At 53.9% G+C, this 16,457-nt stretch overlaps 1 protein-coding gene across 3 annotated transcripts in view; it reads right to left on the bottom strand.

The window, feature by feature from the left end:
* The window catches only part of NFAM1 (NFAT activating protein with ITAM motif 1), a 51,687-nt gene that overhangs the window by 12,106 nt on the left and 23,124 nt on the right, over nt 1-16,457 (bottom strand). For 2 of the 3 annotated variants that reach the window (XM_033233749.1, XM_033233751.1), the window contains exons 3-4: nt 15,744-15,856; nt 3,797-3,895 (exon numbers count right to left, since the gene is read on the bottom strand). In XM_033233749.1, the coding sequence (XP_033089640.1) occupies nt 3,797-3,895; nt 15,744-15,856 (212 nt within the window). The remainder of the gene's footprint in view (nt 1-3,796; nt 3,896-15,743; nt 15,857-16,457) is intronic. The other variant, XM_033233750.1, reaches the window with a different exon arrangement.

The raw sequence follows: 16,457 nt of genomic DNA, 5'->3' as shown, positions 1-16,457 counted from the left end.
ATTCCATATCCTTATTTTTATTTATGTATTTATTTTTTGAGACAGAGTTTCGCTCTTGTTGTCCAGGCTGGAGTGCAGTGGCGCGATCTTGCTTCATCACAACCTCCGCCTCCCGGGTTCAAGCATTATCCTGCCTCAACCTCCCGAGTAGCTGGGATTAAAGGCATGCGCCACCATGCCCAGCTAATTATTTTGTATTTTTAGTAGAGATGGGGCTTCTCCATGTTGGTCAGGCTGGTCTTGAACTCCCGACCTCAGGTGATCCACCCTCCTTGGCCTCCCAAAGTGCTGGGATTACAGGCGTGAGCCACTGCGCTCGGCCTTCCATATCCTTATTAATTTAAAATAATTTTTTAATGGGGTCTTGCTATGTTGCCAAGACTGGTCTCAAACTCCTGGGCTCAAGCAATCCTCCCACCTCAGCCTCCCGGGTAGCTGGGATTATAGGTGTGTGCCACCACATCACATTAAGCAAATCACATTTAAGTAACCAGTGAGGCAAAGAAGAATTCTCAATGGAAATTTTAAACTGAAAGATGATGAAAATATGACATCAAAATTTGTGGGATGCAGCTAAAGCCCTATTAAAGGGAAATTCATGCTGTAAGTGCAGAAATTAGAAAAGAAGAAAGATAGGACATTATTTAAGTATCCGCCCAAAGAAGGAAGAATATATTTACAAAAAACCTTCCCCGGAGACTGGCAAACAAGACAAGGATGCCTGCTATCATCACCTCTATTCACCATGGTTATATCAGAGACCTCAGGCAGTGCAATAAAGTGAAAAAAAAAATAAGGTATCAGGATTGGGCCGGGTGCGGTGACTCATGCCCGTAATCCCAGCACTTTGAGAGGTGGGAGGATCACTTGAGCCCAGGAACTCAAAACCATCCAGGGCAATATAGTGAGACATCTTCTCTACGAAAAATTTATAAATTAGCCGAGTGCGGTGTCTTACACCCATAGTCCCAGCCACCTGGGAGGCTGAGGTGGGAAGATCACTGGAGCCCGGGAGGTGGAGGTTGCAGTAAGCCGAGATCACACCACTGCGCTCCAGCCTGAGTGACAGAGAAAGACCCTGTCTCAAAAAATAAATAAATAAATAAAACAGGCCAGGCGTGATGTCTCACGCCTGTAATGCCAGCAGTTTGGGAAGCCAAGGTGGGTGGCTCGAACACCTGAAGTCAGGAGTTCGAGACCAGTCTGGCCAACATGGCGAAACCCCATCTCTACTAAAAATACAAAAAATTTAGCTGGGTATGGTGGTGGTCACCTGTAATCCCAGCTACTCAGGAGGCTGAGGCAGGAGAATCACTTGAACAGGGGAGACAGAGGTTACAGTGAGCTGAGATTGCACCATTGCACTCCAGCCTGGGCAACAAGAGCAAGACTCTGTCTAAAAAAATAATAATAATAAATAAAAATAATAATAAAATAAAATAATGAGGATCGGAAAGGTAAAAGTAAAACTTGCATTATTCATAGATGACATGACTAGGTTCGTAGAAAATCCAAAGGATGGCTCACGCCTGTAATCCCAGCAAAGGCGGGTGGATCACAAGGTCAGGAGATCGAGACCATCCTGGCTAACATGGTGAAACCCTGTCTCTACTAAAAATACAAAAAAAATTAGCCAGGCATGGTGGCTGAAGACTGTAGTCTCAGCTACTTGGGAGGCTGAGGCAGGAGATTGGTGTGAACCCGGGAGGCAGAGCTTGCAGTGAACCGAGATGATGCCACTGTACTCCAGCCTGGGCGATGCAGCGAGACTCTGCCTCAAAAAAAAGAAAAAAAGAAAGAAAGAAAGAAAGAAAATAAAAGTAAAGAAAGTGAAAATGGGGACAACACCTTTACCCTAAAACCTTATCAAGAGGATTGATAAAATATAACAGGTGTAAAGTCCTGCCATGATCCCTGGCACATAGTAGGCACACAACAATGGCTCTTGATATCATCATCATTGTTGTGACTGTCACTCTTCTCCGCCCAGGCCCAATCTCAGCTGGTAGACCCTTATGTCAAGGGCTTAGCAAAGTTCTATGACCTCTACTCTCCAAGCTGCCTTGCAACCCTGCAGGCAGTTAGGTCTCTTCACCTCACTCCAGAGAAGTCGGCCTGAGTCCTAGAGACTTTGAAACCCAGGCAAAAAAGAAGCTCTGCTCAAAAGAGCTCTTCCATTAAAAATAATCTCACAGAAGGATATTTATTCGTGTGGAAAGATGTTCATGAGATGTTCATGAAAAAAATAGCTGCATTACTCCAATTAAAAAAGAAGTATGTGTGAATGTGTCTGGGTTTCTTTGTATGTATTTATAGAAAAAATACTGGAAAATATATTAGTCAATGTTCCTAGTATTTATCCTGGAAGAAGATGGGATTAGGATGCTGGTTATTTTCTATATATATATATATAATATATATATATATATCTCACATATGTGTATGTTGGGGGAGAGGGAAAGTGAGAGTGAGAGGGAGAGAGAGAAATATTTTCATCTAACAGTTGACACCAGAATCCCTGGTAGGGAAAATATCACTGTGAGATGCTGGGAGACAGGAGAGAGTATGAGGAAGTCTCCGGCCGCATGCAAAGCCGTGGCTGACGGAAACTCCCCGGGACGGGGAAGCTGAAAGCCCTTTGAGAACCGTCACATTTCACTTGGGACTGTTGGCACTGCCCCACAGGGACATTTCCTTGGCCTCGCTGCCACCTGCCCCATCCTCAGCAGACAAGGCCATATCCTGGACGTCCTCTGTGTGGCATTTTGTGGCGTTATTAGAGTGAGTCGATGTTGTGGGAACAGAAATGGCAGCACGTACGAGCAGAATCCAAGTGCCACCACAACCAGGGAGCGTGCACCTGGGGAGCGTGCACCTGGGGAGCGTGCACCTGGGGACCGTGCACCTGGGGAACCTGCAGGGCCCCAGAAGGGCTGTGTGCCTTCCAGGCGTGGAGTGGGAAGCCCACCTGGTGGTGCCAGATCTCACGGGATGGGGACCCCAGCTGGCACTGGGTGGCATTTGTTCTTCACTTGCTCTACTTGGAGCATATGTTGCGTGTGGAGTTGAAAGGAACATAGCAAAAAGAGTGTTCCCAGCCCTCCCAGGCCCCAGCCACTGGGCAGAGGGCTGCATGCTGGCTGGTTGGCCGGGCTGGGACGGCCTGGCCTCCTCAGCCCCTACGCTGCACCTACCGTCCACTTCCTGAAGATGCACCCACATCTCCCGGAAGATTGTTTTGGAAAATGCCTATGACACAGCAGAAAGTGGAACAAACAGGGTCCCAACGCATGCCTCTGCTGTGACTGTGACCATGTAAGACAATGTCTGCATGTGCTAGGAGGGGAGGGAGAGCAAATAATTAAAAATCACTGATGTGTTAAGGGCGTGGGATGGTGCCTGACCTCTTCCTCTTTTTGTGATTTTTTGTTGTTTGTGCAATAAAAACAGGAGGAAGTGGTAATGGCTGTTTGGTCAGATGAAGGAGTTTCCTTCATTCCTCACCAACCTGTGCCCTCACTACCCCTTGTCCCAGAATGAGGGGCTGTGCCAAGGAGGGGAACAGGGTATGGGGGGCACCTGACATTCGTATGCCTTCCAGGGGCCGCACATGTCATCTCTTTTCAGCTTCATAGAAATTCCATGAGGTGAGAATTGTCCCCGTTTTACAGATGAGGAACTTGAGGCTAGGAGAGGTCACACAGCTGGTACAAGACTGAGCCAGACAGACCCTGGTACAAGACAGACCCTGCCTCAGGCCTGAGAGAAGTGGAGGGAGCGGGGCGCCGGGACTCACTGTGTAGACGGATTCTGAAGGAGGCTGCTTGGGGCTGCTGGCAGATCTTGGATCTGGGCACTTCCTGGTGGGGTCCATCCCTGGACCCCGCATCTGCTTCTGTAGGGAGAAAGGAGTCAGGGCCAGGGAAGAGTGGCTCTCATCTTCCTCCTCTCACAGATCCCACCAGGGGAAAGGATGGCAGATTGTCACGAGGTCACACAGAGATTCGTCACTCAGTCCCTCCCACTCACCCTCAACATGGCAAATGCCTACAAGACCTGCATCAGGCCATTCCTGCACCTGGAGACACAGGAAATGGAAAAGGCCCACACGAGGTGTCCCTGAACAGAGCACCTGGCTGGTAGGGACACAAGCTACTGGGCCCAGTGCCAGTAGGGCAGGGCCCCAGGGACCGAGCCAGCAGCTGTGGGTGGGCCCCTAGTGGCGCCAGCCAGGTCCCGTGTCCAGTCCTGCTCTGCTGTCACTGGCTCTGGCCTTGAGAGAGCCACTTCCCTTCTCTGGGCCTTGGTTTCTTTTTTAATTAATTTATTATTATTATTATTATTATTACTATTTTGAGATGGAGTCTTGCTCTGTCACCCAGGCTGGAGTGCAATGGTGTGCTCAGCTCACTACAACCTCCACTTCCTGGGTTCAAGCAATTCTCCTGCTTCAGCCTCCCCAGTACCTGGAAATATAGGCGCGTGCCACCATGCCTGGCTAATTTTGTATTTTTAGTAGAGATGGGGTTTCACCATGTTGCCCAGGATGGTCTCGATCTCTTGACCTTGTGATCTGCCCACCTTGGCCTCCCAAAGTGCTGGGATTACAGGTGTGAGCCACCGCGCCCGGCCATGGGTCTTGGTTTCTTCAGCAATAACCCTCCTTTGTGAGATTGTTGCAAAGATACAAGGAGGGCACAGGGAGTCGGTGCCTGGTGCTTAGGAGGTGGTACTTACAAGGCCCTTGGTCAACCAACACACGCTTGATAGCACTGGCAAGCCAGGCAGTGTGAGGAGGTAGGCACCGTCCCTACCCTCCTGGAGTTTAGGGACCAGTGAAAAGATGGAGGATGAACCAGTAGTTTTGCCAAAACCTGGTATGTGGGTTGACCGCCAGGCACAGAGCCTCTGGCACATGAGGAGGAAACCAATGCCCCACTGGGCAGAAGCGATATTGAAGGTGAAATCCCAAGGGCAAGAAGTTCATTTAGCAAGAGAGGGAGGAGGGAGCCCCAGGTAGAGGGAACAGCATGTGCCAAGGCCTGGAGGTCTCGAGGCACTTGGAGAAGATCAGCATAGGCTGAGCGCAGTGGCTCATGCCTATAATCCCAGCACTTTGGGACTCGGAGGCTGAGTCGGGTGGATCACCTGAGATGAGGAGTTTGAGACCAGCCTGGCCAATATGGCAAAACCCCATCTCTACTAAAAATATAAACTTTAGCCAGATGTGGTGGTGTGCGCCTGTAATCCCAGCTACTCAGGAGGGTGAGGCAGGAGAATCGCTTGAACCCAGGGGGCAGAGGTTGCAGTGAGTCGAGATCACACCATTGCACTCCAGCCTGGGTGACAGAGCGAGATCCCGTCTCAAAAAAAACAAAAACAAAAACAAACAAACAAAAAAACCCAAAAAAAGAACAGAGAGAGAGAGAGAGAGATCAGTGTGTGACCGGAGAGGGAACCCTGCCTGGAAGGTGCAGGCATGGCGTGGCAATGCAGTCTGTGTGAAGAGCATAGGAAACATCTGAGGACTGGAAGTGGGAACGCCAGGGTCAGAACTGTGCTGGAGAAAGCTCCCGCTGGTCACAGTAGAGGCTGGGTTGGGCCTGCTGGGAAGATGAAGGCTGGGAGAGTCAGGAGGTGGTACAGGCGGCCCTCCAGAGGCAGAGGGAGATGGCCTGGACATCCCCCCTCATTGCAGGCACCACACTGCCACTGTTGACAGTAGAGCCACAACTGCCTCATCTCAGGGCAGAAGCTAATTAAAAACCCTGGCCTCCTGCCAAACCCCAGCCCATTTACTGCGGGATTAGCTGTTGAGAGCTACTTAACTGGCAGGCAGAAGCCGGCACCATCCCCAGTCACAGCTCATAATGGCTCAGAGGATGGAACCAGGTAGGGCTCTCAACACCTGACCTGCCTTCTCTCACACGCCCTCCGCAAACCACAGGTGAATCTTTCCACCCTCTCTGTTCTGTACGTGAGGGCGTGAAGGCTGAGACAGGGCAGGTGACTTGCTGAGGCCCCGCAACCAGGAAGTGGCAGAGGCAAGATTTGATTTGAATCCAGATCTGTGTTTCACCAAGATATTGACGAGACAGGAGCTGGAGTTTTCACTGCTCTGCTTAGTTAGAACGTGTAAGCCTCACAGACACAGAGAAGTGCTGGCGTCTGTGTAGCACTTGAAAGTTTACGAAGTCTGCTGGGACTTGTCCTTATTTTCATTTAATTCTCATAACAGCCAGAGGAGGTGGACATGGAATGGCCCGTTTAATAGACAGGGGGCCAGGTGCGGTGGTTCACGTCTGTAATCCCAGCACTTTGGGAAGCCAAGGTGGGCGGATCACTTGAGGTCAGGAGTTTGAGACCAGCCTGGCCAACATAGTGAAACCCCATCCCTACTAAAAATACAAAAATTAGCCATGTATGGTGGTGAGCGCCTGTAATCAATCCCAGCTACTCAGGAGGCTGAGGCAAGAGAATTGCTTAAACCTCAAGTGGAGGTAGAGGTTGCAGTTAGCTGAGATTGCGCCACTGCACTCCAGCCTGGGCAAAAACAGTGAGACTCCATCTCCAAAACCAAACAAAACAAAAACAAAAACAGAAGGGGGAAGTTGAGGCTTGTCCAGCTGGTAAAAGGCTGTTCTTGGATCAAACCCAGATATGTGTGCTCAAATTCAGGGCTGCCTCCCCTGCACCACCTGCTTCTTGAGGGCACCGTCACAGTCAGAGGCTGTGGTCCACCCCAGTGCACCTCGGCGCCTCCTCTTGTCCAGGCAGCTGGGGACCTAGTGTTTGTCTCCTCGCTGAGCCGGCCGGCCTGGACACCGCCAGGGCTGAGGATGTGAGCTCATGGACAGTGGCCCTCCCGGGAGGCTGACCTGGGCTCAGATCTTTGGACCTGCTGGAGCTCAGGTAGCTGTTGGTGTCTCTCCCTGGCCCTCCTACGTGCTGGACCTGGGCTGGGCATGGAGGACCCCCTGGTAAGCAAGACCCACGCCTGGCCTCGAGGCTCTGTTAGTGAGACTGATGGGGTTGTCAGAGAAGTGAGTTCCACTGCGAGGTCCCAGGAAGGAGCCCCAAGTCTGCAGGGGACTGAAGCAGACGTCTCAGGGCCATCTTGTGCTGTCTTCTGAAGACACGGGAGGAATTTCAAAGTTCTCCCGGTCCGAGAAAGTGTCTTATGCCTTGCGAACAGCTCGGGGGCAGGAGTGTCACAGACGCACAGAAGAATGGACAGTTAGACAGAAAGGAGGAGATGAGCCACAGGCCGGCGCGGGTGGGGCCATGAAAGGCCAAATGCCATGGTGTTTACCCGGAGGGCATTGTGGGCCACCAGGGCAGGAAAGTGGCCACAGTTACATTGTATAAACCTCCCTCCGCTGCCACAGATGCGGGGTGGACTGCAGGTTGGGGCTGGCAAGTGGAGGAGGCAGGATCTCCAGGAGAGAGGCCTTCTGGGGGTGCTGGGGAGGCTGGGCCAGGGCAAGGGGTCCAGTGGAGCAGAGAGGGAGCTTCTTTTTTTTTTTTTTTTTTTTGACGGAGTCTCGCTCTGTCACCCAGGCTGGAGTGCAGCGGCACGATCTCGGCTCACTGCAAGCTCCGCCTTCTGGGTTCACGCCATTCTCCTGCCTAAGCCTCCCGACTAGCTGGGACCACAGGTGCCCACCACCTCGCCCGGCTAATTTTTTTGTATTTTCGGTAGAGACGGGTTTTCACCGTGTGTTAGCCAGGATGGTAAGGGAGCCTTCTTGAAAACTCACGTTGTACTACGTGTGAGTCGTAGGGGATGGGGCTGCTTTGCTCCCTGCCCATCCCTGGCCATCCCTGCCCACCAAGCGCTCTGTCCTCGGGGCCAACATTTGCCCTTTCAACTGTGATTTTCAGATGAATCTCTAGCGTGGGTTCTCACACTGTGCCCAGCTCTCTGTGGCCCAAGTCTCCCCTCCCTGCTAGATGGTGGTGGGACAGGGAGTCACCAGGCCTGGGCTGAGATCCAGCTCTGCACACCAGGGGTGCTGCCATTAGCAGCTCAGGAAGCCTGTTGGGCCTCAGTTTCCTCCTCTGTAAAATGGGAGCGATAATGTGGCTTTGCCACCTCACACCCTGGCCACTTCTGCCTTATCTTCCAGGTCCTCGCGTGCATTTATCCTGTCATTCCTTTCACAAGCACGCCCTGCATGCCAGGCTCCCCCAGGCGCTGGGGACACTAAGTCCCCCCCACTGCAGGGGCTGTGCTTTGGCAGGACAGACAGCATAAAGACAGAAGCCAGCGTGTAACAGAAGCCAGGGCGTGACAGCAGAGACCCATATTGCAGGAGAGGGTGATGGAGCCCTGAGCGTGAGACGCCTTGGAAGCCCCAGAGAAGGGGCTGGCTCTGGGACAGATTGAGTGCAGGGCTTGCTGAGGGACGGATGTGGGGAGACGGAAGAGCCTAGCACAACTCCAAGGCTTGGGCCTGGGCATCTGGAGCACATGTGCTGGGACGCAGAGGACTTGGGGACTGAGGAGCACTGCTCTGGACGCATGAGGTGGTGGTGCCCTCAGGCTCTCATGTGGGGCTGTGGACCGTGGTCTGGAGCTTTGGGAGGGATCTGAGCAGCAGCATCGGTGGACGGGGACTGCCGCCCGCAGAGCAGAGCTTTCACCGCAGGAGCACAGAGAGCGGAAGGGCTCGGAGGAAGGGGCCCGGGATGTGCCAGAATTTAGATGTCACCAAGAAGGGGGTGACCCAGCAAAGCTGCCCATGGGGTGGGACAGAACCAGGAGGGCATGGCATACTGGAACCAAGAGGAGGAGTGTGCTGTGAGGTGGGAGGCCTGCTGTGTCCGACGCCATGAGAGGTTGAGGATGGGGACGGGCCAGCTGCCAGGGGCGCCTGCTCTGGGAAGACCACTTTGACCCCTCAAGCCAGGCAGGAGCCCCCAAACCTGCTCTCACGGCAGAAATCATGGTGACCGCTGCCTTCTCGAGAAAGAGACCTCTCCTGGTACTCAAAGCGCCTCAGACCCACACACCCCTCTGTGCCTTCTACGGCCCCATGACACAGCTCCTCTGTTTGGCATCCCCATTGGGGAAACTGAAGCCCAGGGCACCCAGCCCCAGCTTGCAGAAATTGGTAAGTGGTAGAACTGCAACTGAACAAAGGCCTGAGTCTGTGCTTTTAAGCCCTGCTGATTTCTGCTTCCTTTCTGCCAGAATAGGTCATGACAGTATAACAGCTGATCTCCCTAGCCGACTGAGAGTTTAGCTTGCTGTGTTCCCAGCCTCTGTACAGGGCCTGACACATAGTAGGTACTCAGCTAACATCAATTTAAGGAATGAATGAATGAATTTTTTGTTTGTTTGAGACAGAGTCTCGCTCTGTCGCCCAGGCTGGATTGCAATGGTGCAATCTCGGCTCATTGCAACCTCCGCCTCTCAGACTCAAGTGATTCTTGTGCCTCAGTCTCCTGAGTAGCTGGGATTATAGACATGCGCTACTGCACCCAGCTAATTTTTGTATTTTTAGTAGAGTTAGGGGTTTGCCATGCTGGTCAGGCTGGTCTTGAACTCCCGACTTCAGGCAATCAGCCCACCTGGGCCTCCCAAACTGCTGGGATTACAGACATGAGCCACCGCGCCCAGCCTGAATGAATGCATTTAATGATAGGTGTGAAAGGGCACTATAAATGGTAAGCCTTCAGCAGATGCTTATTGAGGGTCTATGTGGGGGGCCCTGTGCTAGAGGCTGGGGCTTGGGTAGGTAACAGGCTGAGAGGTACCTGGCCTCATAGAGCTGGCCTTGAGGAAGAAATGGAGTAAGCTCAGGGGACCTGCAGATGATAAGGGCAGAGGCAAGGGAGGTGTCAGGGAAGATACCATGGGGTCAGGGAGGGCCTCTCTGAGCTGGGGACATGGGAGCTGGGTCCAGAAAGCAAAGGAGGAGATCTCTGGGAGGCCTCCCAGGTACTGGAACACAGAGAACAAGGAGGGCCTGGGAGGCCTCTGCTGTTGAAGGGCCTGCCGGGAAGGGCTGACTGTGCCACCTGCGGGTCATCCCTTCCTGGGCTCCACCCCCATCCCTCCCACCCCAGCCCCTCCGGGCAGACTTGATGCATCTTCAGTTCTTGCCACCTTCCAGCTCTCAGCTTCCGGGGGGGTGTGAGCTCCATGCCCTTCCTGCCTGGCCTTTGCAGAATTCAGGTGCAGGCACTGCCCCTGGGAGGCAATGCCATTCTTCTAGACTCACCCCAGTGGGTTCGCACACTCTGCTCTTTGTCCTCACTGTCCCCAAAGCTGCCAGCTGCGGTTTGGGTCCACCCTCTGCCACTTCTGGTTGGTAGTCTCCAGCTTCAATTCATTTATCCACCACCGCAGGTGCTCCTGGGCCCTCTGTGCTTGGAGGGAACCTCTTTCTCCTGGACTGTCTCCATACCCCATCCTGCCACTGTCATCGGGGCATCAACAGTGAACCTGGGGCTTCCAGGGCTGCTTTAGCAATGCAAACACAGCAGCTGCTCTGGCCTCCGGGTTCTCTTTCCCTACCAGCCCAGGCTCTCACATCAGCTGTCCTCCCCAGGTACAGAGGGTGTGTGGGCAGCAGAAAGCTTCTACTGTGTGTCAGGCACCCAACTGGTGCCTCAGAAGTGCTCTCCTGCAGACCACCTGAGGCCACGAGTTTGAGAACCGCCTGGCCAACATGGTGAAACCCTGTCTCTACTAAAAATACAAAATTAGCCGAGCGTGGTGTCGCACGTCTGTAATCCTAGCTACCTGGGAGGCTGAGGCAGAAGAATCACTTGAATCTGAGAGACAGAGGTTGCAGTGAGTTGAGATTGCACCATCGTACTCCAGCCTAGGCAAAGTGAAACTCCATTTCAAAAAAAAACGTGGAATCTCCTTCCACGTTCACTTGGTGCTGGGTCTATCCTTATACCCATTTCTAGAGGAAGAAACTGAGGCTCAGAGAGGGTCCAAACTTGACAAGAGGACTTGCTTTCACCCTGTTGGCACTTAGCCTAGTGATGGCACACACGAGACACTTTGCAGACATTTCTGGAAGCACAGGCAGGGTGGTGAGAGGAGGAGGAGGAAGAGGAAGGCAGGAGTCACTGAGGCCATCCTGGATGGGAGGGAACTGGGACCAGAACTCAAGGCCAGGGCTCTGAGCTTTGCTCCCTCCTTTACTGATACTGTGATCCAGTCCCTATGGTCCGGTCCCATCTTTGTAGGGCAGGAGCTGGAGTTGCTCAGCAAGTGGGGGGCTCAGGGTTAAGATCTCACTTGGCCCCACTCTGCCCCTTGCCCACTGTGCTTCGTGTACACAGAGGGCACTTGTGCGGGTCACTCCTGTAAGCCTGGGTGGGGGTCTGCAGGCGGTGGGGAGTCCCTCATCACCTGTGCCTGAAGCCCAGTTTCTGTGTCCACGCCCCAGCTCCTCCCCTGGCCTCGTTTTGAGTGCCTGGGGGCTGCTCAGTAGTGAATAAATCGAGAGATACCCTACTTGCTATCATCATGGGAAAAGCAGAAGGAGGGAGGGAGGGAATATATTGAGGGCGAGAGTCAGGGGTGTGCAAGAAAGGCCCAGGCTGGGCACATGGCAGTTGCACACACGTGCTGACTTGGGGAGGGAGGCGGCCTGAAGCCGGCGGGTCTCCATCCTAACCTTGGGGAAGCTGAAGGAAGTGTTTCCCACCCGTCTTGAGTCCTCCCGGCTCAGCTCGTCCCTCTGGCTGGGCTGGAGTCAAGGCCAAGCACAGAGCCCTCCTGGACTTCACAGTGGCACCCAGGGCCCGTGGCTCACTTCACCCTGAAGCTCCTCAACAGGACAACGTCAGAGTAGGAACATTCATGCCAGTGTCAGACCCACAGGAAGGAGAGGAGCCAGCTTCACGGCTGAGACCCTGACTTAGACACCGGCTCACGGAAGGCAGGAAATGCAGCCTCCAGGGCTCCTGGGGGTGAAAGGGGCCAAGCTCATGCTCTTTTAGCATCTCAGAGCCTTCTTGGAAAAGCAATGACACCCCCAGCCTTAAGACAAGGATGGGAAACTAAGGCCTGCCACTTGCTCTGGCTCAGTCACGCTCTGACCTTCAGCTTCCTCACCTGCTCTTCCAGTCCACAGCTCACCTGACACCTGCCCAGCAGGCCCAGATCCAAACACCCCCAGGCTCAGGCCTTCTCCTGGAGGGAACAGAACAAACCGTTCCTAGAGTCCCTCTGGGTCCGCTTCTAGCCTTTCACCCGCTTTGCTCACCACTTCCCTGATGCCACCCTGGCCCCGGCTCCTGTCACCTCTGCCTGGACTTTGCAGTAGCTCCTCACCGGGTGTCCCTCACGCAGACAGAGGGTCCATCAGAATCTAGGTCTGATCCCACCCCCTCCCTTGTCTCACATAGAGTAAGGGCTAAAGTCCTTTCAATGCCCCCTACCTCGGTGCATCTCCTTCCACTTCCTATCCCTTTACGTTCTGTGAGCTCAGGCTACACCAGCCACATGGGCCCCCCCTGCGGCTCCTGGGACATCCCATGCCTGCTCCTGCCTCAGAGCACCTGCACCCACTGTTCTCCCGCTGGACAAGCCCAGCCCTGATGTGCAACTGCCTCCTTCATTCTAGGTACTTCTCCATTCCCGTACTGACCCCCTTCATATTGCTGAGTTTCCCCCAACACTTATCGCATCTGAGATATACGACCTACTCACCGGGTGGTTCATCGTCTGTCTCGCCTCAACAGGAATATCAATTTAATGAAAACAGATTTCCTTTCTTTTATTTTTCCTTTTTTTTTTTTTTTTAAGACAGAGTCTCACTCTGTCACCCAGGCTAGAGTGCAGTGGTATGATCTCAGCTCACCGCAAGCTCTGCCTCCCAGGTTCAGGCAATTATCTTGCCTCAGGCTTCTAAGTAAGTGGGACTACAAGCGCATGACCACCACACCTGGCTAATTTTTTTTATTTTTAGTAGAGACGGGGTTTCACTGTGTTAGCCAGGATGGTCTCGATCTCCTGACCTTGTGATCTGCCTGCCTCGCCCTCCCAAAGTGCTGGGATTAGAGATATGAGCCACCGCACCCAGCCCTTCCTTTTGTTTTTTTAAGATGGAGTCTTGCTCTGTCGCCCAGGGGCTAGAGTGCACTGGTGCTATCTGAACTCACTGCAATCTCTGCCTCCTGGGTTCAAGCTGTTCTCCTGCCTCAGTCTCCCGAGTAGCTGGGATGACAGGCACGCACCACGATGCCCAGCTAATTTTTATATTTTCAGTAGAGACGGGGTTTTGCTATGTTGGCCAAGCTAGTCTTGAACTCCTGGCCTCAGGTGATCCACCTGCCTCGGCCTCCCAAAGTGCTGGGATTACAGGCATGAGCCACCGCACCTAGCCCCCTTCCTTCTTCCCTCCCTCCCTCCCTCCTTCCTTCCTTCCCTCCCTCCCTCCCTCCCTTCCCTCCTTCCTTCCCTCCTCCCTCCCTTCCCTCCTTCCTTCCTTCCCTCCCTCCCTCCCTTCCCTCCTTCCTTCCTTCCTTCCTTCCTTCCTTCCTTCCTTCCTTCCTTCCCTTCCTCCCTCCCTCCCTTCCTTCCCTCCTTCCTTCTTTTTTTCTTTCTTTTTTTTGAGACAGAGTCTCGCTCTGTTGCCCAGGCTGGAGTACACTGACGTGATCTCAGTTCACTGCAACCTCCGCCTCCCGAGTTCAAGCCATTCTCCCACTTCAGCCTCCCAAGTAGCTGGGATTACAGGTGCCCACCACCACGCCTGGCTAATGTTTTTGTATTTTTAGTAGAGACAGGGTTTCACCACGTGAGTCAGGCTGGTCTCCAACTCCTGACCTCAGGTGAACCACCCACCTTGACCTCCCAAAGTGCTGGGGTTACAGGCGTGAGCCACCACATCCACCTGGCCTCTTTCTTTATTGAGAGAGTCTCCTTCTGTCGCTCAGGCTGGAGTGCAGTGTTGTGATCACAGCTCATTGCAGTTTCGACCTCCTGGGCTCAAGTGATCCCTCCACCTCAGCCTTCCAAGTAGCCAGGACCACAGGTGCACGCCACCATACCTGGCTAATTTTTAAAAATGTTTTGTAGAGATGGGGTCTATGTTACCCACGCTGATATTGAACTCTTAAGCTCAGGAAATCCTTCTGGCTCAGTCTTCTACAGTGCTGGAATTACAGGTGTGAGCCACCATACCTGGCAGACAGAGATTTCTCTTTTTTTTTTTTTTTTTTTTTTTTGAGACTTAGTCTTGCTCTGTCACCCAGGCTCAAGTGCAGTACAGTAATCTCACTACAACCTCTGCCTACCAGGTTCAAGCAATTCTCCTGCCTCCACCTCTGAGATTACAGGCACCTGCCAACACACCCAGCTAATTTTTGTATTTTTAGTAGAGACGGGACTTTGCCATGCTGGCCAGGCTGGTCTCGAACTCCTGACCTCAAGTGATCCGCCCACCTTGGCCTCCAAAGTGCTGAGATTACAGGCATGAGCCACCGCGCTCGGCCTCAGACAGACATTTCTTGATTTCAGTTTGGTCATTGCTGTATCCCTGGTGCCTAGAACAGGGCTTGGAATGTTGTAGGTATTCAGTGTTTGTTGAATGAATGAACACATAAACTCCAGTAGAAGAGAGCTCTTCTCTGGGTGTGGGTAGGGTCTCGGCCTTTGGATGCAGGGGCTGAGCCTTTTTTGACCCAGGGAAACCCTGGTGATGGTGCCAGTGCTCTCCCCTCACACCCAGGGCTGTCGCTGACTCAGCTGCCCCTAGGCTTGGCCCCGAAGGTCCCCAGAGGGTGGAGCAGTAGCCTGAGCTGCTAACAGCAGCCTCTGAGGAGCCCTGACCCATCACCTTTGCACCCTGAGCCTGGGAGAACCTGGTACCCGCTGGGCACTGCATCCTTTCACTTAGCAGGTTGCCTGAGCACCACCATGTGCTGGGCATGGAGCCCCTGAACAAGACTGCCTCGGCCTCTGGCCTCCTGGCACTTGCTGCCAGGCAGGGAAGGTGGGCCGGCATCGAACAGGAATCCATAGGGCTAGGAGATGATGAACATGAGGGGATCCCCAGCAGAGAGGCTCTCTCCCCAGGCAGGTGCCACCCACAGTGTGAGCAGGAACTGTCCAGGTGAGGAGACGGACCAAGCCGCCCCATCCTGCACTCTAGCACTGACTGCTGTACACTTAACTATGCGACCCTGGGCAAATCACAACGTCTCTGAGCCTGACCTTCCAGAGCTGTGAAATGGGGAAAAACCTCCTCATGGAACTATGGTGGAGGGTGTGTGGGAGGGCATGTGGGAGGGTTGCCGGAGGCTGTGCGGGAGGGCATGTGGGAGGGTGTGTGGGAGGGTGAGTGGGAGAGCACCTGTGCGAGGGGCTACTGGTAGCCCCTTCATCCCTTCCAGCTTGTTGGGATCAAGAAAACCTGAGCAGGGATTCCTAATCTGCCAAGCTAGAAATGGTAGGCAGGAGGGCCTGCGGCCTTTCCCAAGTTCTCAGAGGGACCCAGGACTGGGGAAAGCCTGCAGAGCCCTGGCTTCTTGCAACGAGATCAAAAGGCGCCCCGCGGCAGCACAGGGAACGGCACAAGAGGGGTGCCCCCAGCCCCGGTACAAGGGGCCATGAGGGCCACCTGTTACAGATGTGGATGTGCTCTCACCAGGACCCACCAAACGCCCTGCAGAGGGCAGGCAGGCAGCCCACCTGCCCCCGGGAAGCACCCCCAGTCCGTGGTGTGTCGGGTGGAGGGGCTGCGTGGCTGTGAGCATTGATCCCGTACCTTCTTCCAGAGTAGCAGGGCCGTGCCCACAACACTCAGGACACTCAGGAGGCTGGTGAAGCCAAAGAGCAGGCACTTCTGGGGGCTCTGTGGGGGCTCTCGGTACCCTGCGTCTAGGAGAAAGGGCAAGGGAGCAGAGGGGTCAGTGACCCAGGAGAAAGCGGGGCACACACACATGATGTTCTCCCTCACTCAGGACCCTGTTTTCAATGCTCCCCCGCCGACACACTCCACACCCCACTAGGCCCCCTGGGAGCCAGGCCTCAGGACTTCATTGTCACCCTCACTCCTTTTCATGTTCACTGCCTTGATTCTCTGTAAGGACAGGAACCACCACATTTGCTCTTCTGGTGCCCCTGCCCCAGTGACCTGGTTCCCCTGAAGGCTGCTTGTAGGGTCCTGAGCAAGATGTCTCTCCTCTCAGGGCCTCTTGTTTTCCCTGTGGGAGGTGGTGATAATATGGGTGGATGTGGCTAGGGCTGAAGGAGGCGGGTTTATACTGGGACTGACAGGGGGCTGCACCCAGGCTAGGTGAGGCCCAGACCTCCCCCACCACCAAGCCATCCCCCGGTCCCTCCTGCTGGCATTCATTTCTCCTTCCCCTCACCCCATCCATCCATCCATCTGGCTGGCAAAAACACACGGAGTGCCAACCACGTGCCAGGCACATGAGCATGATTTCGCCAACACTGCCTATCGTCAGCCACCAGCCCA

Source organism: Trachypithecus francoisi, unplaced genomic scaffold (assembly GCF_009764315.1).
Source record: "Trachypithecus francoisi isolate TF-2019V2 unplaced genomic scaffold, Tfra_2.0 Lachesis_group14, whole genome shotgun sequence".
NCBI classification, from domain to species: Eukaryota; Metazoa; Chordata; class Mammalia; order Primates; family Cercopithecidae; genus Trachypithecus; species Trachypithecus francoisi.
The sequence above is the reverse complement of the archived record's forward strand: the minus strand, read 5'-3'. Positions and strand labels throughout refer to the sequence as shown.